General features: G+C 49.3%; 1 protein-coding gene across 31 annotated transcripts in view; it reads right to left on the bottom strand.

Annotated features, from left to right (window-relative positions):
* Positions 1 to 1,081: 1,081 nt before the first annotated feature.
* LOC139361648 (disco-interacting protein 2 homolog C-like) overlaps positions 1,082 to 22,759 on the bottom strand; it is a 217,552-nt gene continuing 195,874 nt past the window's right edge. For 26 of the 31 annotated variants that reach the window (XM_071090354.1, XM_071090353.1, XM_071090352.1 and 23 more), the window contains one exon: positions 18,531 to 19,487. In XM_071090354.1, coding sequence (XP_070946455.1) covers positions 19,288 to 19,487 — 200 coding nt within the window. In that variant the 3' untranslated portion in view covers positions 18,531 to 19,287. Of the gene's footprint in view, positions 1,128 to 1,173; positions 6,729 to 9,096; positions 9,280 to 10,581; positions 10,754 to 12,275; positions 18,484 to 18,530; positions 19,488 to 22,759 lie in introns of those variants that run through there. The other 5 variants (XM_071090370.1, XM_071090369.1, XM_071090372.1 and 2 more) reach the window with 5 other exon arrangements.

Genomic DNA, 22,759 nt, shown 5'->3' with positions numbered 1-22,759 from the left:
GCATGGACTAAATCCTAATTCCACAGTATTCGATGCACATACTCAAGAGATACTTGTTTGAATGAATGGATTAATAGAAAATAGAAGTGGTGACTTCACTTTATTTCATTATGTCAAACTTTGTCTACACGGAAAATTTTATGGTCCTTTGGAAAAACAGGGCCTCTGTGCAGGGTTGTTAGAGATTGTGAGAATGCCGCAAATGGCTCTGTGGCTCTAGGCTCACAAAGGGCTTGAGGGACTTGGTGGCGCACCTGTGTTGAAAACTGAGTTCTGCAAATCCATTGGAGTGACCTGCCAGCACCAGCACACACAGCCCTCCTTCCCAGTTGATTTCTGCACAGAGGCTTCTTCTGAATGCCCCAGGTGAACGTGGGTTCAGCCATCACTGCTGGGCTTCCACAGCAAGCCAGGGTGCTGCAGGGACGAGAGAGAAGAGGGGCAGGACCAGGATCTTCCTGGGCCCCAGTGCCCGTGTGGGGACGCTGCCTGGCCTGGCTTTTCTGGGGGAGGTCAGGGAAATGATGGCATGGAGGGACTGTTGGTATGAGTCGCTTGCTCAAACATAGATCCCAGGTCTGTGTGGGAGGCAAATAGAAATTTATGTGGGTATCATCAGTAACATAGCAAACATGGGCTTCTTCACTAGGGTGGCTGACCCTCTTGCTCATCTGCTGAGCAAAGGCCCGGCCCGGCCAGGCCCGGCCTGGCCTTCTACGCCTCCACAGTGAGCTTTTCTCAAGCTCTGTCCACTCCATGGAGATGGCCGGAGCCAGGGCAGATATGGGGTGTTTTCCACTTTTTATTTATTTTTTCTTTTTTGAGATGGAGTCTTGCTCTGTCGCCCAGGCTGGAGTGCAGTGGTGTGATCTCGGCTCAGTGCAAGCTCCACCTCCCAGGTTCACGCCATTCTCCTGCCTCAGTCTCTCGAGTAGCTGGGGCCACAGGTGTCCGCCAACACACCAGGCTAATTTTTTTGCGTTTTTAGTAGAGTCAGGGCTTCACCGTGTTAGCCAGGATGGTCTCAATCTCCTGACCTCGTGATCCACCAGCCTCGGCCTCCCAAAGTGCTGGGATTACCGGCGTGAGCCACTGCACCCGGCCAGGTATTTGTCAGTTTTTGAAAGCTACATTTAAAGAATGAAATAGACCGAACAGAATTACTTCCTTTTGAATATTTAATACTCAGTCTACCAGAACACTTAAATATAGTTAATGTATTCAAATAATAAGAAAGAACTTTCCCTCTGTTCCAAAGAAAAAGTATAAACAACCTTTTACTTGTCAGGGATTTCACTATGTTTCTAAAAAGCCAGCAAGCACTTTTCCTGAAATAGACCCATCTCTTCCTCTGCATAGACCCTATGAACATTTTAGCTACATTTCTGCTGTATCTTAATGTGATAGATTGTAGAAAATTCCTTGCTACTGGAACTTCACGATGCTTTCCTTTGAAACATCAAATAGAAAGTATGGATAGTAAATCTCAGACTAGTTGCAATTATCAGTCTTGGTAGAGCTGCCACCCACAGCCTCTGTCAATTACAACAGAGTGTGTCTCCCCAGCAACCCGGATTAGATTGCGGACCAAGCCAGGCTCACCCAGGATTCAGTGCAACGTCTTTCAAAGCTGTAGTCACTGCCCCTGGAGGAGACTTGAGAAGTCCTCCCTTTGATGCCTGTGCATGGCTGTTCTCAGATCACAGCAGCTGCAGCAGCATCTCAGAGGATGCCAGCAGGGGTGTCCTGGGTATTGACACCACGGTAGGGGCCTGCAGTGTCTGAATGAAATGGGCCGTGAAAGTGAGCACCCTAGAGGAGTCCACAGCCACGTTTCAAAGGTGCAGTGGCCCGAGGTGAACCCCAGAGCACTGAGGAGCCTGGAGTTGACCTGTCACGACTTCATTGAGAGAGCTGACTGAATTCCGTACCTGTGCGGGCAAAATATGGCTGTTTGCGCTTGGCCCCTTCTCAGTCCAGGGCTAGGGAGGTTGTCTGCACAGCTAGTGGGAGCTTAACTTTGTGCACACTCGGGGTTGGGTCCCACTCCTTTCTGTGAGCCCAGGGAAGATAGACATGCCGAGCTCTCCTGGAAGGAGGGCCCTGACGAGTGGAAGCTGAGCTTCAAGATGGTCGGCCTTGTGGTGTGCGTGGCGGGTTCGGAGTCTGTGTGTGCTGAGTGGGGGCCCGGCTGCTGCTGTCGCTATTGGGCTCAGCAGACGCTGCGGGGGACGTGGCTCCTGTTGTACTTGGTGGTTTTCTCCTCACAGGAGTGGGTTTCCCTGCTGTGAAGGTGTCGGGGCTGTGACAGGCAGCCTGGCAGGAGGAAGACGCTCGTGGGGTTGTGCCCTGAAGCCCCCTTCCTCTTGAGGAGCATGAAGGGGGTTTGGGACCCTGCTTCCGGCTGCGCTCCCTTGCTAGGTTCTTGGCCTCGGGGGCCAGGAGAAGCTGAGTACAGGCCTGAAACCTGGACCCCTTCCACAGCCTCCGTGGCGTTTGTGGTGTGATGCGGGACGAGGCCCTTGGAACTCCAAGCCCTACCCTGGCATGCCCGCCCACTGGGGCGTCTTGGGCACCTGCTGTGTGCTAGGCTCCGTGGTGGGGTGGGCGGTAGCAAGGGCTGTGGGGTAGAGTGGACACGGTACGCGGATGATGAGAAGCCTCAGGGAGGCAGTGGGAGCACAGCTGAGACCTGCAAGGAGGGGACTGGCTGTGGGTGTTGGGGCTCAGGGAGCTGCCTCTACCCAGAGCCACAGTGGCCAGTGAGGGCAGAGCAGGGGACCGAGGCCCAGGGAAGCCGTGTGTATGGTTCGCATCAGGTGTGCGGGTCTGCCGGGCTGTGCGGCCCTTCTCAGTCCTGGCTGGGCCTGGGGTCCCAGAGGGAACGGAGGGTCTTTGCATCTCCCTCCTCTTGCTTCCCTGCTGCTTCCTGGTCAAGGGATGCTTCTTTATTGCAACTCTGGCAGTTATTGTGCATATTAAGAGGAGTTTCACAAAATCGTAGGGGGGAAGGCGGACTAGGGATTCATTTTTTTTTCTCCCCCTGATTTTACACGGAGCCTTCTACTATCCCTTAGTGTGGAGGCAGAGTGCAGATGCTCTACAGTTATCTATCCAGGAAGAGAAGAGCTGATGGGAAGTCACAGATCTGATCATTGCAATAGCACTGACATTTTTAAGTGGGAGAATGCTGATGTCTATAATAATCAGAGTAAAACTTCAGTAGCTTCAACATAAAGATTCTGAGATGATCTTAGAGCCATTTCGTCCCTAGATCCTTCTGCAGTGTGGAGTGTGACATCTCTACCAGCCTCTGGTCAGTGGCCACCTGTGGGTAACTGAATGCTTGAAGTGTAAATGAGAACTTCTAATTTTATTTAATTTTAGTCAAATTTAAATAGCTATATGGGCCGGGCACCGTGGCTCATGCGTGTATTCCCAGCAGTTTGGGAGGTCGAGGCGGGTGGATCATGTGAGGTCAGGTGTTCAAGACCAGCCTGGCCAACAAGGTGAAATCCCATCTGTACTTAAAAATATAAATAAAATAGTCAGGCGCGGTGACAGGCGCCTGTAATCCCAGCTACTCGGGAGGCCGAGGCAGAAGAATCACTTGAACTCGAGAGGCAGAGGTTGCAGCAAGCCGAGATCGAGCCACTGCACTCCAGCCTGGGTGACAGAGGGAGACTCTGTCTTAAGAAAAAAAAAAGATTTTAAAAAACCCTACATGCCCCTAGTTGCCTCTGTAGGAGACGGCATGGTTCCAGAAGGTAGACTTTGTGTTGAGGACTCTGCAGCGTCAGGCTGGAGACAGTCTCCCTTCCTAGCAGCGTGGGCCCCTGGGCTGTTCTTCTACCAGAAGGGATGGTGGCGTCTCTGGGAGGTATCTGTAGACTCAGATCTGTGTGGATTAGTGACTTGTGTTACTCACAGATACTTAATTTTATGGGTAAATGAATACCTGGACTGGCTGCAACTTCAGGGCGAGATTCGGGAGTAGGGAGTGAAAAGTGACGACGGAACCCTGGGCTTGTCCTGCTGCCCCCAGGACCCGGTCGGGGTGCCTTCTCGTCTGAAGTCCCAGCACGTGGTCAGGGTACCCCTTGCCTCTGAAGCCCCCAGGAAGTGATCGGGGCACCAATCCCCTCTGAAGCCCCAGCACCTGGTCGGGGCACCCCTCCCTTCTGAATCCCCCAGCCACCTGGTCGGGGAGCCCCTCCCTTCTGAATCCCCCAGTACCTGGTCGGGGCGCCCCTCCCTTCTTAAGCCCCCAGACCCTCCTGGCCTGCGGTGCTGCTTCTCCAAATGCTGTCCTTGGCTGTTTTCCAGGAGTCACCTGCACCAGAGCAGGCTGCGTGTGTCATTTCTTGTCGGATCTGGGGTGTCAGTGAAGCTCATTTATCTTGTCTTCCTCCTCATGTGCCGTATCTCACCTGTTGACTGTCTGAGTTTGTGTGAGTGCGTGTTGTGCGTTCTCAGGCTGTACTCGGTGCTTAGGTGACAAGAACGTCTTAGAGCAACGGACTGTCTGCTCCAAAGGACGCTGGGCATGAATCGAGACACAGTTTACTTGTGGGGTTTAAATTTCCTGGGTGTTGGAGGCAATTAAGGGGAAACAAGGTCTAAAAAACCCCTGCAGATGAGGAAGGCAATAATGAAAAAAATTACTCTATACACACTTAGCAGATGATTTACTTTGTAGGTGAATTTTGCATTTCGGGAACTACTAAAGCTACTGTTTGTAGGGATTCCTTGATGAGCTTCTTGTTTTCTGTCTAGAAAGTAAAGTGGATCGGTTTTGCCTTTAATGCTGACTGACTAGAATCTACTTCCTTTTCCCCCCATTCACGTTAGGGTGGGGATTGGACTGGAAGAGCTGTAGGATCTCTTTATTTCTGATCTTAAATGAATTTTTTCTTCAATGCCCGGTTCTTTGGTTTGGGAAATGTGCTCAATTTGTACCGTGCTTTAAATGTACACAATGGTCGAAATTGCTACTTTTCTTTAAAGTTAGATATAACATCTTAAGTAAAATGTCATCTATAAATCAGGCACAGTCTGGGGCCTGGAGACCCCTCTTGTCACTTCCTTCCAGCTGTGTCTTCTTCCCTGGCCACATTGCCCCTGGCCACATCTCCTCCCCAAACCACGCCGTGTCATCCGCCCACCACCTCACCTCTGGTCACAACACCTCCCTCCCGGCCACATCACCTGTGGCCTCACTGCCTGCCTCCCTCCTTCCTGGTGGCCTCCGTGGCTCCCACTGTCTGCCCTCCCGAGGGTCTGTTCAAGGCTCCTTCCCCGTTTTCCACTCCTGAGTGTGGGTCTCGGGGCCTAGATGTTTCACAGGATGCAAGTTTCTTCCCTTCCAGCCGTGGGTCTCTGAGCGACAACTCCAGAGAGGGCACTAAGCTCTCCTTACCTACCTGGGGGGCCCTGAGCCCTGACCACCGACCACCAGGGCTTTTCTGCAGTGTGTGGGGCAGACTCATGCATGAATTGGACTAAAAAGATGCTTCCAGGAATCCTTGTTTTAAGTGCACTGGAGCAGAGATGGGGAGAGGGGACCACCTGGTTTGCTCAGAATTTGGTCCTGATCACAGCCAATGAGGCAACATAAGCACCTCCTAAATGAAGCATTCCACAGACTGATTTTACACATGACAGAAAGGCTTCACACAATGAGTGAGTTTGAGCTGCATTTGAAGGAAGAACAGGTCCCTGTAGGTGGAAATGAAAGGTAAGCGTGACCCAAGCCATCAGCAGCAGCGGGGGTGGGGTGGTGCAGACTCCCCATGGATGGTGGGCATGGCTGAAATGCAGGAGAGGGCAGGGGTGCGAAGGAACAGCAGGGCGGCAGTAAAATTCCCCTGCAGAGAGGGGACGTGACTGAGATATTATCACATGTATACAACTGAGAGATGATTTGAGGAGGATTTCTGGGAGCCTGTGGGAAGAGCACGTGGTCATCATCAGTTCTCGGGATCTCTTTTTATGAAGTGAAAATAGTCTTGCCTCTGCCTATCTTGTGAGCTGTTGTGACGATCAAATCAGATAATCTTCAGCGAGCCTTGTAAATGCTAAAGCTTATGACAGACTGTTCCAGCCCCCTTGTCTCTACCCTCCTTTCCTCCTGAGTAACGTGAACCCTGCTGGGTACCTCACTATCTGCCTGGTTTCCTCCTCCATAACGTGAGCCTTGAGTACTTGCTGGGTACCTCGCTGTGCACCTTCCTTAGTAACGTGAGCCCTGAGTATTTGCTGGGTACCTCGCTACCTGCCGTACAGCTGGCTGTAGAATTGTCAAACGCACTTGGCTGGCACATAAGCAGAAGTGCTCGCTGGGCCTTGGGAGGGCTTTGTGACATGTGGGTGCCTTCTGTTCCCTGTTAGGCTGGAGCTGCAGGAGCCCCCCTAGACCAGATAGAGGACCAAGGCTGTGGCCTCGGGGTGGGGGCTGGGGGAGCTCCCTGGGTTTATTGTGTGGGTGAGAGCAAACTTCAGTCCCGCTGTGGCATTGGGATTCAGGGTTCCTTCTGGAATGTTCTGAGTGAGAAACAGGAAGTGTGCACAGGTGCGTCTTCTGTGGATTTTATGGTTATCTCTTGGGAGAGCACTGGTGCCTCTGAACTATGAACCTGCAGAACCACTTCTTCCACTAACGGCCGCCTTTATATAAAGAATGACTTACAAAAGATGCCACTTCAGATGGAGGTATTTGCAGGTGTGGCCTGAAAAATGAACAAAATGACTTTCATCTCAAGGAAAGTACCTTACATTTTTCCCAATGATAGACATTTGAGCTTTCCAGTGAATATTAAAACATAAAAATCTTGTGTCCACCACTTTCTCATGTGACCAATGGTGATACTGACGTGGGGTTTTTTTTTTTTGTTTTGTTTGTTTTGTTTTGTTTTTTTTTTGGGGGGACATATAATGTGGAAGCCGCTCATAACTCTGAACCAGTATTTTCTAACCAATGTGTGATTACAAAATCGTGTGCTGGTAAAAGCCATTCAAGTGCAAGACCGACCAGTCGACTTAGAAGGAATTGGGGCAGAAAGGCCCGTCGACCAGAGCACAGACTCTGTGTTGCAGACAGCCTGTACGGAAGTGCCACTTGTTACATTTGGCAGCAGAGAATACCTAAAATGATCTGAAAACACAATGAAAATACTGCTTCCTAATTGTATATCAGTAGGGGGTCGGACTTTCTTCATAAACTTCAGCCATGGCTCTGCAGCCCACTGAACGCAGATGCAGGCATGAGAACCCTGCTGTCTGAGGTGCAGAGATGTTAGGTGTTTTCACAGTAGCACAAACTGTTGCCACGCTGCTGCTTATTTTGGAAAATGGTTTCTTCTTTAAGACTGTGTTAAGATGTAATGACTTTATCCTTGTAAAAGAAACTAAATTATGTTCTTTTTTTTTTTTTTTTTTTTTTTTTTTTGAGACGGAGTCTTGCTCTGCCACGCAGGCCGGAGTGCGGTGGTGTGACCTCAGCTCACTTCAACCTCTGCCTCCTGAGTTCAAGCGATTCTCCTGCCTCAGCCTCCCTAGTAGCTGGTACTACAGGTGTTCAGCACCATGCCAGGCTAATTTTTGTATTTTAGTAGAGACGGGGTTTCACCATGTTGGCCAGGCCGGTCTCGAACTCCTGACCTCAAGTGATCCACCTGTCTCTGCCTCCCAAAGTGCTGGGATTACAGGCATGAGCAGCCACCACTCCCGGCCTGATGAGAAAGCTTTTTTGTGCTCTTTAATAAAGTGCAAAGGGTTCCTGAGACCCAAAAGTTTGAAAACCACTGGCTTAAACCGACAAAATTGTCCATGATTCTTCAGTGTATCTTCTAATCTGTTGATGGAGAGAGGACAGCAAGGGTTGCTTTACTTTTTTCCTTTCACAACTCAATGGTGCTGGGACAACTGGGGTATCCACATAGAAAAGGATGGACTGGACCCTTCCTCACCCTACACGCAAAGCTCAACATGGTTCCAATGTAAGGAGCTGACTGAGACCCATTCTGTCAGTCTGCTGGGTACCATAACGGACACCACAGACCGTGCGACTTAGACAATAGCATCTTATTTCCTTTTTTCTGGAGACTGGAAGCCTGGGATCAAGGTGCGGGCAGGGTTGGATTCTCTGGGGCCTCACCCCATGCTTTGTAGACAGCTTCTTCTCTGTGTCCTCACAGGTTTCTCTTACGTGTATGCAGCACTGAGGACTGTGTCTAAATTCTCTTAAAAGAACACCAGTCATACTGGATCAGGCCCTACTTTTAAGATCTTATGGGACCTAAATTGCCAAGTTAAAGGCCCTGTATGTAAATACAGTGACATTTTGGGTTTCCGGGGTTGTGACTTTAACATGGAATCTTGGGGGAGGGGGACAGTTCAGCTCATAACACCTTTAGGGGAGAATCCTGGAGAAACTGTTAGGTTGGATTAGGCAATGTTTCCTTGGCTGAGACGTCTAAAGCTATAACAAGCAACTGAAGGGAAAAAGACGGTATCAAAATTAAAAATGTTCAATTCAGAGGATACTATTAAAGTAAAATGACAACCCACAGAACAGGATACATTATCACGATAAGGACCTGATATCAAGAATATATTCAAAAACTCTTAATAAAAATCCAATTTAAAAATGGACAAAGGATTTGAATAGACACTCTCCAAAGAAAGACATATAAATGCCTTAAAAAGCACATGAGATGTTTAGCAGAATTCGTCATCTTAGAAATGGAAATCAAAACCACCGTGAAATAACACTTCACAACCACCGTGATGGGTGGGTAAAACCCCAGTATTGGACAGTGACATGTTGGTGAATTGGGGAAAACTGAAATCTTGATATATTGCTAGTGGGAGGGGAAGTAAAATGGTGCAGTTGATTTGGAAAAGTCCGACAGTTCCTCAGAAAAGCATGAAATCACCGTACGACCCAGCAATTTCACTCCTAGCCATATGCTCAAGAAAACTGAAAACATTTTTCCAAAAAGTATGTCATGCCTGAATCTTCACAGCAGCATTATTCATAGTAGTAGAAACAGTCCAGGTGTCTGTCAACCGGTCACTCACTGAGATTCCACTCACCTTAGACGTGAAAGATGTCAGCACCGAAGGTCACACCAAAGGTCATGCACTGTACGATTCTCCTCACAACAGGTGTCCAGAATGTGCAAATCCAGAGAAAAGGAAGTTGGCTGGTGATTGCCAGGGGCTGGTAGAAGGAAGGAGCCAGGTGCTGACTCTTAATGGGTTCAAGGTTTCTTTGGCCTGTGGTGAAAAAGTCCCGGAATTACATACTAGTGGTTGATGTGCAGCTTTTAGAATATGCTAAAAAGACTGAATTGTATTCTTTAATATTGGGGCTTTTGTGCTTTGTAAATTGCTTTTCAATTTAAAAAGGAATTCAAGAAGTTATTTGGTGTTGATATGATAGTATCCAAAACAAGTTACTATGTAACTCACGTCCCCAGCGTTAAACTTCATTTTCTGAGGATCTTGAAGTGTTTGAGGCTAGGAGACACAACGATCCTATACTGTATGTTACACCCCATCTTACTGATTTCTATCTCACATAACCATATTCAGGAAAAACCGACATGTAAATGTGAGCTGAATGCTATGCAGAGGCACATTCCTCTTACCCGGATGATCTTTAGTGGTACAGTAAGAGATGAGATCATAGCAACGTTAGTTTAGTTAGTTTAATTTCCATGGCAACAGGAATTTGGCACATGGGATGAGTTAGATCTCCCTGCACAGCTCCTAACGGGGTTGCCCATTTCTGTGTGGTGTCTGTGTATATTCTCGCTGTGGAAATAAGTGATAGCGCCTGCACAAACACTTGTCCAGAAGCGCACACGAAGCTGGTGAAGGCAGAGGACAGGCGAGAGGGAAGCATGGCTCAGCCCTGGCAAAGAAGACCGTTATTCCAAACGCAAAATATTCAGGAACACAATCCTTGGGAAGACTGGTGATGTCTTTAGACCTCACCACTATCGGGTTGTATCTGTGCAGCCAGTTACCAGAGCCGCAGAACGGCGTGTGTTGGTATTGGTGTCATCACTCAACGATTCTGACTTTTCCTGGTGCTGAGGATGACTGCATATGGCAGAAGCAAAGTGCTAATCTAGCACAGGTCATCATATCCAAGTTCTTTTCTATGAAGGCGGGCAGGGTTAGGAACCACCCCACCCCACCCCACTCCCCAATCCTATAAGAACTGGGATCTGATGATCTGTGCTGTCGAGAGAGGCAGGGTTAGAACACCTCATTCCTCAATCCCATTGTTGAAAATAATAGTTGGATTGGGAGGGTTTTTACTCCTAAGGTTGAAGCCGTGCATTTCTGGAGCCTGGGCTGTCAGTCATGGTGGCTGGGGAATGCTGGGGCTGCGGTTGTCTGGCTGCCGGTAGCCCTGCTGGTGGGTCCTCCCTCTTTGACACCGTTCATTTCTGAAGCTTGCTTTCCCCGGTGTTGGAAGTAGCAGCACTGGAAGAATGGCCGCCTTCCTACAGTGAAGCTCTGGCAGGAGAGGAGAAGATACGGAGCGTCTGTTCAAGGACGTGACGTTCTGGGCACCGCACCATGCGTTCTGCTTCTCAGCTGTGCCTCCTGGTTGATGTTACCATCACCTGGCATTTCCCAGGAGGTAACTCGCGAATGCCACACTGATGGAACAGTGCGGCTCGAGTCCAGGGCCGCTGGAGCACATCAGCAAGGTCAGGCTGGACGCATGTGCTTGCTGACAGGAAAATGACAGGAAATGTCATGTCAGTTCAGGAAAATGACAGGAAATGTCATGTCAGTTCAGGAAAATGACAGGAAATGTCATGTCAGTTCAGGAAAATGACAGGAAATGTGTTTGCTGACAGAAAAATGACAGGAAGACGACAGGAAAGAGGCCCATGAGGAGAGGAACCAGTAGATTCAAGGCAGTTAACCGAAGGAGCGAGCCATCACAGGCTGGGAGGACACCCCAGCCACAGTGGATGTCAGCGGTGGTGGCTGGACTCGGGGTCCGTGAATGTTGCATGATCGAACGTGTTTGGTACATTCTCAGCTCCTGCCCAGGTGCCTCCCAAGCATCGGGTGTTGTGGCTCCCCACACCCTTCCCATCTGTGTGTAGCATGACCACCACCTTCCTACCGTGTGTTTGTCCTATCACGGCTGCTGTGCCTAACGGACGCTTTGCTTTCCAGCTACTTTCCTATAACCAAAGCCCTTGAACGACTTTGCGTTTCAGAGACGACAGGGTATTAGTTTTTCATGATTGCTCTGAGGATTTCCGAAAGCAAATGTAACTTACAGGATGGAAGATATTGGAGACAGTAATTATAGATGACTTTTCTCAGTTTTTTGATTGTGGTAAAGTTACACAGCACTCTATTTTTAACTGTATGGTTTTGTGGCATTAAGTGTGTTCACACTGTCGTGCTGCGATCACCGCCATCCATCTCCAGAACTTTCTGGTCTCCCCACGCTTGAAACTCGGTCTACCAAACACTAGCTCTCCTCCCGCCCCAGCTCTGGTAAGCACTACAGGTTGCTTACAAAATAAGCTTTTTCAATAAGAGAAGGGGCAAGGAAAAGAGCTCTAAAGACTGTCTTGAGATTTGAGGAAGTGTTTTAGGTTTTGTTGTGTGGTTCCCGGTGTAAAGGAACTATTGAAGACGTGGGAAGGCGAAGGTCTGTGATCTCAGGAAGTGCTGGGCTGGGCAGCTTTCCCACTGTGACGGGGACACTTGCCCTCAAACCTGCCTGAGATAATCGCGTGAGGATGGTGCTGCATTGTGACAGCTCTGAACTTGGTCTCCTTGAACGTTGCCAGGTACATAAGCTTTGGCGGTTACCATCTAGTGTCTGTGGGAGACCTAGAATTTGAACATTGTTGACTTTAGGACACACTCATTTTATAACACTCTACCTGTTCTCATCAGTAGGAAATATGCTGTGTCCTTTTTTTTTTTTTTTTTTTTTGAGAGGGAGTCTCGCTCTGTCGCCCAGGCTGGGGTGCAGTGGCCGGATCTCAGCTCACTGCAAGCTCCGCCTCCTGGGTTTACGCCATTCTCCTGCCTCAGTCTCGCGAGTAGCTGGGACTACAGGCGCCCGCCACCTCGCCCGGTTAGGTTTTTTTTTTTTTTTTTTAGTAGAGATGGGGTTTCACCGTGTTAGCCAGGATGGTCTCGATCTCCTGACCTCGTGATCCGCCCGTCTTGGCCCCCCAAAGTGCTGGGATTACAGGCTTGAGCCACCGCGCTCGGCCTTTTTTTTTTTTTTTTTCCCTTAATATTCTGTGTTGCTGTAACAGTAGTTGCAGCGGACGCTACTTCTGGTTCATGGTCATCACCAAACACAAGCTTCAGGAAACCGTGTGAAAAATGAAGGGGAAAGTGCTTTTCTGCAAAGGGCTTTTTTGAACATCCTGTTTTTTTCTGGAATATCTGTTTTGGTGTAAAACGTTTTCATATTTAGGGGTTTGTAACGTGTTTTATACTGGTTAGCTTTGAAACCCCATGTTTTTGCATGCCATGGGGCTGCTTTATCCTGTTATTCTATGATATAGCAGGTTGGCAAAACTATTGGTTATTTCACTTTAAAAACCAAAGCAGCTTACAGATTGAGTGTGATTCTTGTAAGAATTTAATTGTAAAATTGATTTGTGTTCAACAAGCTTACTGGAATGGCTAGATCCGTGGACAAAAAGATAAGAACATGTCAAGTCTCTGGGCCAGGAAGGACTTCCAAATAATACAAGTGATACACATTAATTTCTTAACAAAAGATTAGATTTAGTACATAACTGTTTAAAACCTCCATATTTTCTATTATAGCCATTCCACAGTGCCCATGGGGGTGGGCTGCAGGACTGCCTATGGAATCCAAGGTCTTTGGGCGTTGAGGTCCCTGCAATAAAATGGCATCGTGTTTGCATATGACATATGCACATCCTCCTGCAGACAGTCATGTCAGGGTTGCTCGTAACAGCTATACCATGGACATACCATGCGAGTAGTTGTTTAATGAATAATAAAGTCTGAATGCTTAGTACAAACACATTAAAAAATATGTTGATCTATGGTTGGTTGAATCCACAGGCCTGGAACCCGGGGAGAGAATACAAACTCTAGAAGCAAAACGAACAAAGCACTTGAGGTCAGCAGTGACGGGTGTGGGATCACACTGAATCTCATGTGTTTTGCTGTCTGTGTCACTGTGTCCCGTGTAAACGGGAATCATTTGTAGCTTAAGGTAAAATAGGTAACAGGAAACACTACAGAGTGGGCACGAAGGCGCGCCCCTCATTACCCCGTGTTACAGCCAAGCGTCTGCCTCCTAGGGAAGGATTTGTTCTGTGGGGAGACTAGATGTTGATGATTTCCGCATGTGTGAAGGGAAACTCCCTCCGAGAAGCGTGGCTTTGGCCGGAGCACATCAGACGAGAGTTAGCGTGGCATGGAGTTTCCACAGTGGCCCTCAGGCCTGCTGCTTCTCTCCTCTCCCCACCCCTGGCCCTGACGCTTACCAAGGGAGGCAAGTTCAGCTCCAGCTGAGCCCCGCACAGGGCTGTGGGTCTCTAGGGCAGGTGCCCACCTTCGCCTGAACAGGCTGTGTCAGAGGAGGGTCTGGCTGTACTTGAGCTGTGAGAGATGCTCTCAGAGATCCAGCATCCTGAAAACCCAGGTGCTGAAGGTTCCTCCTCTTCCACCATCCTGCGGGGAAGGGGGTCTTATCCTGCTTCCCCTCAACCCGAGCTGACTTCTTGTCTGTTCTGTACACCTAGGTTTTCAGAAGAGTTTTGTTAATCATCTAGCAGACAAACAACCATAAGGTGACAGCCTGGGAGGGTAGACGGCGCTGGAAGGTAGTTTCCTGAATAACAGCGTTCAGTTTCCTGTTTTGCCATCATTTGACCCAAGGCCCCAAGATAATTGAAATATTGTCTGCCAAACACCGATTTTTTATCTGAGTTTTTTTTTTTTTCTTTTTAAGTTATGGGTGCAAACTTATAACCAGGGACCTGACAAAAGAGAAGGATTTATTTGCAAAGTGAATGTCGGGGATGGTTGGCATTTGCCAACTCTGACTAGCAGGGACCCAGGCTGCTTCCGTTCTGCCGCCCGACTCCTGACCCTCCAGCTCCTGCCCCTGTTCCCACCAGCAGGAAGAGGAGCGGGAAGGTGCCTTTTCCCCTTTAAGGGGGTGAGGTGAGAGTTGCACCTGCCACTTAGCTAGTCCCTGGGGTGATTCTCCAGCATGGGTGGGAGTTGGGTTTGGAGGCCTGAGCCCCGTGAAGCTGGGGTTGCTGTTCCCTGAGCAGCAGGAAACTGGACTCTGGGAAGTGGGGTCAGAGGGTAGCATCCTCAGGAGGGGCCTCTCGTCCCGTTTGACATCTTCACTGCAAAAGGGGGTGTGGGCTTCATGGTCCATTGACAAATAGAACGTTACTTTTTTTTTTTTTTTTTTGAAGCACATAGAACCCTAATTCCTTTGGCTTTTACTAAAGTGGCATTTTGTAATTCCACATGATTTCATTGATATACTCGCAGGAGAGAATGCTTCCTGTAAACCAGAAGGATCTCTGCGACAGTCCTCGATCCATAGAGAGTTCATTTTCCCAAGGTTATAGACACAGCCTTAGGGAGGGGTTGAGGACACACTGCGGCAGCCTCAGGAGGTCCTGGACATGTGTCCAAGGTGTTTGGGGCACAACTTGGTCTTACACATTTTAGGGAGACGTGAGGAATCAATACATGTGAGACGTACGTTGGTTCAGTCTAGGAAGGATGGATGGCTCGAAGCGGGGAGGGATTTCCAGGTCACAGGTAGATCAGACAAATGCATTTCTGGTGCATCTTTCCAGAGGAAGCAGTCAGATCCGCATTTATCTCCGTGTGCAGATGGTGACTTTGAGTTCTGTCCTCTGTCCATGAGGAATTTCCTTGTGGATCGGTTGTGAGGGAGGTACGTGGCTTTTCCCCCCACCCCCAGTAGCTGTCTCTGTTAGGAAGAGCATGGGAGGCAGGTTTGGTCTAAGCTCTTCCTCACCTTGACGTCCCTTTAGCGTAGTGATTTTGGGGTCCTGAGATGTAGTTTCAACTTCATGTTTCTGAATACACTGGCACTCTAAACAGTGTTGTAGGAGGCATCTAACTTACTTAGAAGAAGAAGAATATTTGGAAACACTTGAGCACCTTCGTCCTTGAGAGAACCAAGCCTTTGTTTAGTTTGCTTTGCCCTGAGGCTGTTACGCTGTCCCGGGCTGTGCGGCCTTAGAAAGCTGTGCCCCTGTGAGCTACTGCCTGTGGAATCTGGTGACTTTGAAGTTAATCCAGCAGCTACATATTTTGGAAAGCAGATTCCCTCTTAAAGTGTTGGTGATTATGATTCTAGCACTAGAATTTCAGTGTGTGTTTTCCACCCTTCTTACTTTGTCTCCTCATACACTGAGATGCTGCTGCATTTGCCCTTAGGCTTCACTGAGGGAGGGTCAGTTCTGACCCTTTCTTAGATATTGATCTTGAACGGACAGAATCGAGATTCAGGAAAACTCTCGAGCTGGGAGAGTGTGCTGATATCTATGTAAGTGGGGTTCATGTGTCAAACTCAGGTTTAAGAAAAACCAATTCTAGGCTGGGCATAGTGGCTCACACCTGTCATCCCAGCACCTTGGGAGGCTGAGTTGGGCAGTTCACTTTTGAGCCCAGGAATTCAAGACCAGCCTGGGCAACATAGCAAGACCCTGACTCTACAAAAAATTAAATAGGAGAGGTGATGTGCACCTGTGGTCCCAGCTACTCGGGAAGCTAAGGCTCCCCACACACAAAGTATCAATTCATGCAGTGGCCAGTTCTGCTGGGACCACCTGTTAAGACTACTCTGGGCCTCATGGTTTGAGAAGCGTCTGTCCAGGGTCGAGAGGGAGTAGCTTGAGGGCCTAGAAGCCAGTTCTTGTGGTTGAGCGTGATTGCGGGTGTGGAGTTGGGGGCAGGGCTCTCCACGGCATGAGTGGGTAAATGGATGGGCTTCCAGGACGAGCCCCTGTGACTTTGCCTGGTTTACATCCGTCCAATACAAATCCACAGGCTCTTACTCTAGAAGCTTCTGCTGGGGCTGATGGACTGGCCTGGGGACAGAGGGTGCCCTCAGAGCCTCATGGTGCCGTCTGGTTTAGGAAGAGCACTTAGTCACCTAGATCTAGGATTTATGGCACTACAGGGGACTCCTCACACTCAGAGCAACAGCCATCTGCATTCTAGACTTGGTTCTAGGCAAAGTATTTTGGAGCCTGTTGGTAGGTACCCTGTGTTCTGTTTATGTGTAAAACAAGTTAGAGTTATAACTAGTTAAAACCTATTTTTAAAATTTTGCCACAGAATATGGCAGTTGTGGTGGAGCCTGGCCAGAGACCCCCACACTGAGACGCTGTTGCTTGCTGGGGTTGCAGGCGTTGCCTGCATCGGCTGCCCCTCCCGGCGTGTCTGTGTTCTTGACACGGGCGCCCATCGAGGCTTGGCCTGTGGGAGTCGTGCAGCCATTTGTCTCCGTGTTCCTCTGAGGTTCCGCAGACTTCACGGTCCCGTGGCAGAGCATACGGTATCTGCTTGCATCCTGATTTCCCCAAACCCCAGGACAGGCCAAGAGTTCCTTACACACAACTGCAGAGGGCCCCGTGGCGTGGATTTGCAGAGACACAGCCTTTCCCCAGCTTGGCCTTCGTCTCCAGAGTTGGCTTTAGGGCGATAGAAGCTTCCTTCAGACTGGGGGGCCTTGAAGCTTTGGTGCTAGGAATTCGGTGAGCAGCACGGATGATACCCCGTTTCTCTGCGTTTGTAGCACTAGTTGTTAACACGACCACGAGATGTACAGAGGAAGGAAAAAGGAGGTTTTATTTTCAGAGTAACACTCTGTGCTTTGGGAAATGTGGTCTTGGGGGAGCTGTAAGCACACGCCCCTCAGGAGGAGAGGAGGCCGCGGCGTTACACGTTCCGGGGTTTGTTGGCTGTGTGTGTTCATCGTGCTCAAGGAATGTCTGAACGTTTACAGGGAAAGTGGGGTTTGTTCATCCGGTTCGTGCAATGTCTGAACACTTACAGGGAAAGTCTAGCACACATGCAGTGAGTTAACCTGTAACATCCGTGTTCGCCTTGGGGCAAGTGTAACATTTGAAATGAGGTGGACTGGGCGTGTCATGTACAAAGGTGAGCTGTTGGGCGCAGACGTTTATGCGCAGCCTCAGTCACAGCCAGGACTGGCTCGGGGTCTGCAGCCTGTGGCGGGAAAGGACACTCATGAGGCCATTCTGTCCAGTCGGGGCTGCCGGCAGGGTCCCAGGGTGGGGCTGTCTGGTCGGCCGGCATCTGGAGTCCACCCAGGTCCAGTGGGCAGCGTTCCTCTAAACCAGGCTTCTGATTGTGGAGGAGACTTCATGCTGGTTAACACACTGTGCAGGAGTAATGTTGTGGGGCTTTGGGGTCCACCTTCCCTATGATGCCGGTTACATTTCTCTCCGGACCTCACAGCCACAGAGATTGCACCTCGTCTGGCAGCAGGGGGTGCCATGTTGACATAGTAATTTATTGTATTAACCTTTTTATTGCTATTTTAATAACCATTTTTTTTCTTTTTAAAGAGATAGGGTATTGCTGTGTTACTCAAGCCAGTCTTGAACTCCTGGCCTCAAGCAATCCTCCCACCTCGGCCTCCCAAAGTGCTGGGCTTATAGACGTGAGCCAGTGCGCCCAGCCTACAGCCACGTTTTTAAAACTCAGCAGTTTAAAAATCCTATTCCTTTTACCCCCTCAAGCAGGCTGGTTGGCCTTGTGCAAACTGGGGTGTCACGATCTTAGCCCCCCTTTTATTTTTACCTTTGGCCTCAAATTCTGATGAGAACAGCAGTTACAAAATGGGCTTTAGGTGATTCTTCCGTTACTAAAGCCAGAATTCTCACCAGGTAGAGATGTTTGTCCCCAGGATTCCAGAAAGCTGTTTTGAATCAAGCCCGTAGGAAATAAGTAAGGAACTAAACTCTTGGTCCTCTGCTTAGTACCAGGGGAATGGGTTAGTTGCTGATACCCTTTGATCTGTGCTCACGTGCTGCATCTCATCACGGGAAGCAGAGTCGCCCTGTGGAATAAAGCCCGGCTCAAGGTGGCGCGTCGAGACGCTTGGGGCTGTCAGTCCCTTATACAGCGGCAGACTTGGAGACTCAGTATCGCGTGCAGAGCCCAGGCAACCGGAGTGCATCCACTTTAGAGACCACATGGACGGTCGGCAAGGTGGATGTCCGGGCATATGGCCTTGACAGGCCCACTGCGAGGTGAATTAGGAATTCGTTAGCAAAGAAATCAAACTCGCCTTTGGGTCCCGACTACTTGGAAGGTTGAGGCGGGAGGATTGCTTGAGGCAGAAGGTCAAGGCCGCGATGAGCCATGATTGTAATACTGCACTCTGGACTGGGTGACACAGCGAGACTCCAAGTCAAAAAAAAAAAACAAAAAAAAAAAAAACAAACCTTACTCTTCATAGCAAGAGGGAGAATTTATCAAAGTAACTGCAACAAAATCTTAGATGATGTAATTTCAGTGGCTAAGTGAGCTGTCCAGCCCACGTGGCTGGCTCACAGCGCAACAGAGCCAGGTGCTGCTGCAACTGCCCCCCCACCCCGATCGCTTGTGGACATTTTCTGTTTTCCCATATCTCCCTTTTGGATACGTAGCTCGCTACTTTATAGCTAAGCATCAGTAAAACAGGTTGTCTATTTTGAAAAGTAACTATTTTGTCTTTTAAGGACAGAAAATGAAGCAGGTGACAATAGCATGGCGACCTGGTGAATAGATTTAGAGGAATATTTAATACTTGGCACCACTCTGATCCCTTCTTCTCTCATGCTTAGTTACAGCTACCGCCTCCTAGGACAGAACACTTTGAGCTCTGTGAGTAGGAATTAAACATGTTCTAAATCAGAAGTTTTAGTTAAGCAGTATTTTATGTGAATGCCCAGATCCTAAGTGTTCACTGTACTGGTGTGTGGTGTTGAAGAAGGAACGAGGGCTTGGGGCTGCGTTTATGGTGCAGCGTCCGGGTTCCCATATGTGAGATGAGGGCCAAGAGACACGGCCTGGAAGGTTCAGACTGTAGGATTGAATGGATCTACCCACTCCTGGAAAGCCTCAAGTCTAACTTGACTTGGGCTGGTTTTAGGGAGATGCTGGCAGCGCCGTCCTCACAGGTCACTGGGAGGGGCTCTGGCACCGTCCCCGTCAGGTGTCTCATGATCAGCCCAGCTTGCTCATCTCAGAAGCTGTTGGTCGTGTTCTCGTTCCTGTTGTTCGTTGCGTGTTATTTAGGTTCTGTTCATGTGGGGACCTAGGAAGTTCCACAGTGAGAGGAGAGCCGCTGAGCCGCCTTCCTGCCTGGATGCCAGCCCCACGGAGGACCGTAACTGCTTGAGGTTGGCTTCTGCCCCCGGCCTCACCTGTGGAGGCATTGATGCAGTGGTACTTTCTAAGCTCCTGGGGCACACAGTGCTGTTGTGTGGATCCACAGGCTACTGTGGCGTCCAAGCACGTGCTCCCGGAGGAGAGGACTCTGCGGGCACTGATAGTGGGAGCTGGCTGAGAGTCGAGCGAGTTGAGACTCCCTGTGACCTGCACAGCTGCCATTTGCACAGCCCCTCCTGACACCAAGATGGTCGTGCGATAAATGCACAAAGCACATCTCCAGCAAAAAGCCGCCGATTGTCCATATCCAGGATATCCACCACGGTGGCTTTTTGGTGTTAATACGATGAATGTGAGCAGCAGGTGGTCTGCGTCGAGTGTGACTGTGCCACTGCAGTTTTGTTCTCATGTCTTGATGAGCATGAACGGTTCCTGACGAGGGTAGGTAAGGATGCTGTGACCTGAGACTCTGCAGTATTGTAGCTTGAGGAACCAAGGAGTTTTTCTGTCTTGCAAAGCCGTCAGGGAGGATGTTCCAGGCTGGTGACTGCTCCATGAGGTATTTAGGGATCCAGGTTTCTTCCCGACCCCTGCTCTGCGTTCCCAGGGACACGGCTGTCCTTGCCGTGGTTGGGAATGGGTGATTGCCATGCTGGCGGGGGAGGCTTAAGGTGAGAGTGGCCGTGATTTACCTAATCTACATAATGACAGGGAGCCTGGGAGTAAAGTGTAGCCATGGCCTGGAGGATGGATGATGGTTGTTGGTGAACGACTGGCTGCACTCACCGCAGCTGGCCCAGGAATGGGGAAGGATGGCTGAGTATGCCGTTCAACGGTACCTGGTTCTTTCAGATTTGACTTCCTTACGGATTTTCTGCTGTAAAGAGGAGAGAGCCTGTGGTTCTAGGCCAAGCATCTCACTCATCTCATAACATCTTGTATCCCTCAGCCAACATTTATGTCAAGTTTTAGAAGTCCTATCAAACTGGCAAGCATTTCTCAATTTGGTTTAACCATTGGATTTTATATCTGTGTCTGCATCTCTATTTTACATCTATGTGGTTATTTGACACTCTGTAGTACCTTTGTAATAGGTTCTCTTTGGTGGAAGTTACTCTCAACAAACCCTTGCTGCTACTTGAATTTTCAAGGTTGCAAGTAGAAAGGAGAGAATAAAAACCACATCTTCTCTAATTTTAAAATTTGTTGTTTCTCAAATCACACCAGAAGTAAAGATATTACAAATTACAAAAGCAGCCAGAATCAAGGTTAAGAGATTTCTGGGCGATTCTGGCTAATCAGCAGTATTTGCTGAGGTGTGTGCAGCAGAGCAACATGCCAAGAAGCCCGCGACGGGGGAGAGTTGGGAGGCCAGGCTGTGACTTCGGAGGTGTGTTGCCTCAGGGAGAGGAGCTAGATGTAGAGAGGATAAATGGCCACAGGTGTGACCACCGCCATCCTTGCTGCGGTACGGAGGCCTTTGTACAGGGGCCTTTGTGAGCTGAGTTAAAAATCAAAATTGAGAGAGTGCAATGCATTCTTAGTTTTTAAAATAAAATGCTAATAGAGAACGTTTTGTAAGAATGTAAAATGTTACATCTTTGTTTAGAATTTAAGAATAATAATTTGCTTCTGAGACCTTTGCGACTGAGATTTGAAATCTTAAGTATGGTTTTTTCTTCCATGTTTTATACATATGCACGTGTACACATATATGTAAGGTATATAAAAGGAAAATAAGCGTGTCTGTATTCACATTTATATACACTTCCATAATGTGTATACTTCTAGTCACACATAGGTCTAAGAGACTATGACGTGACTTGATAACCATGAGAGGGTAATCGCGCCTCCCGCGTTCCAGGCCTCACACAGCCCGTGCCAGGTTTTGGAAGTAGGAGTTTGTCTGCAGCCACTTCGGGAAGCATGTGGTTGCCAGGATTGCCTAGAGCTCCAGGCTGTCTCCAGTCCCAGCCTCCCTGGGGTAGAAGCTGCCCTACCAGGGGCCTGGACATGGACGTTAGGGCCTGGAGCCAGGGACCGCTCCTGAAGTGGGGGGCTCCCCTCACGGCTGGGCATGACAACCGAGGATAGGAGGCGGAGTCAGCCTCGGGCCAGTGCACGGCCTCCCTGAAGTGCTTGCGGGAAGCCCCAGCTGCACTTTGATGACCCCATAGACAGCACCACAATCTGTGAGATCCCCCTGGCCCACCCCTCAGGTTCCTAAAATGATGAAGGTTTCCTGAGCTGCGAATTTTTAGATCTAGGCTAAAAAGTCCTGGGACAGACTCACAGGGTTCTTTATGTAGAAATGATGAGTGTGCTGGTGACTCAGAGCAGGCACTGTACCCTCACTCCAGGGTCCTTTGTGCCAGGTGGAAACGAGCGTGTGGGTCACCCAGAGTCCCTGCATCCTCACTCCAGTCACTGCTCTTTGGTTTCTTAATTAAAAGCCTAAAAGCCTTGATAATGAAAATGTATTCTCCCCAGAGAGTAGAGTTTCCGGTTATGGAGGCTCACCAGTAAATGCCGTGCCAGGTCAAATATGCTGAGATCTGGGCCAGGTCCTGCTTCCTGCCCACGGCCAAAGCAGGTACTTCATTTGGGAGGTGACCCGGGGGATATCTGAGAGGCCTGCCGGTCCCCGAGGGATGAATCCGCTGGCCTTCACATTCTGCTCCGGCCTCCATCGGCTCCTTCCTACCTGCAAACTGCCGGCTTTGACGTTGCCATCATTGGAGATATGTTAGGGACTTGGTATGGGTTGATGCCCATAGGACCAGCAGATCGTGAAAAGGTGGGAACCAGGGCTGGGAGGGTGGTGACCACGGCCAAACTGAGAACGTGGTGGGCTGGAAGGTCCATTTTCTGTCTGAGGTGTTTTTTAAAATAAAAAACAGTGTCTCAGGGACATGAGAGGGGAGGCCACAGACGGGGAGAACGCATCTGTAAAAGACTTATCTGATAAAGGCTGTTATCCAAACCGTGCAAGGAACTCTCAAAACTCAACAAGAAAATGAACAACCTGATTAAAAATGGACGAAAGACCTGGACAGATATCCCAACAAAGAAGATACACAGATGGCAAATCTACACGTGGAAACATGACCCGCGTCTTATGTCATAGGGCGAGGCGTCACTGTGCACCCATCGGCCTGGCCAAAACCTGAACTCCGACACCACCACGTGCTGGTGGGTGTGTGGGCATCAGGACCCTCACTCATCGCTGGGGGAAGTGGGGCAGCTCCTGTGGGAGGCAGCGTGGCGGTTTTCCGTGGAACTTAGCTCTCCGACCACAGGAGCAATC

Source organism: Macaca nemestrina, unplaced genomic scaffold (assembly GCF_043159975.1).
Source record: "Macaca nemestrina isolate mMacNem1 unplaced genomic scaffold, mMacNem.hap1 Scaffold_82, whole genome shotgun sequence".
NCBI classification, from domain to species: domain Eukaryota; kingdom Metazoa; phylum Chordata; class Mammalia; order Primates; family Cercopithecidae; genus Macaca; species Macaca nemestrina.
Note: the sequence above shows the minus strand (reverse complement) of the source record. Positions and strands in the feature narration are given on the sequence as shown.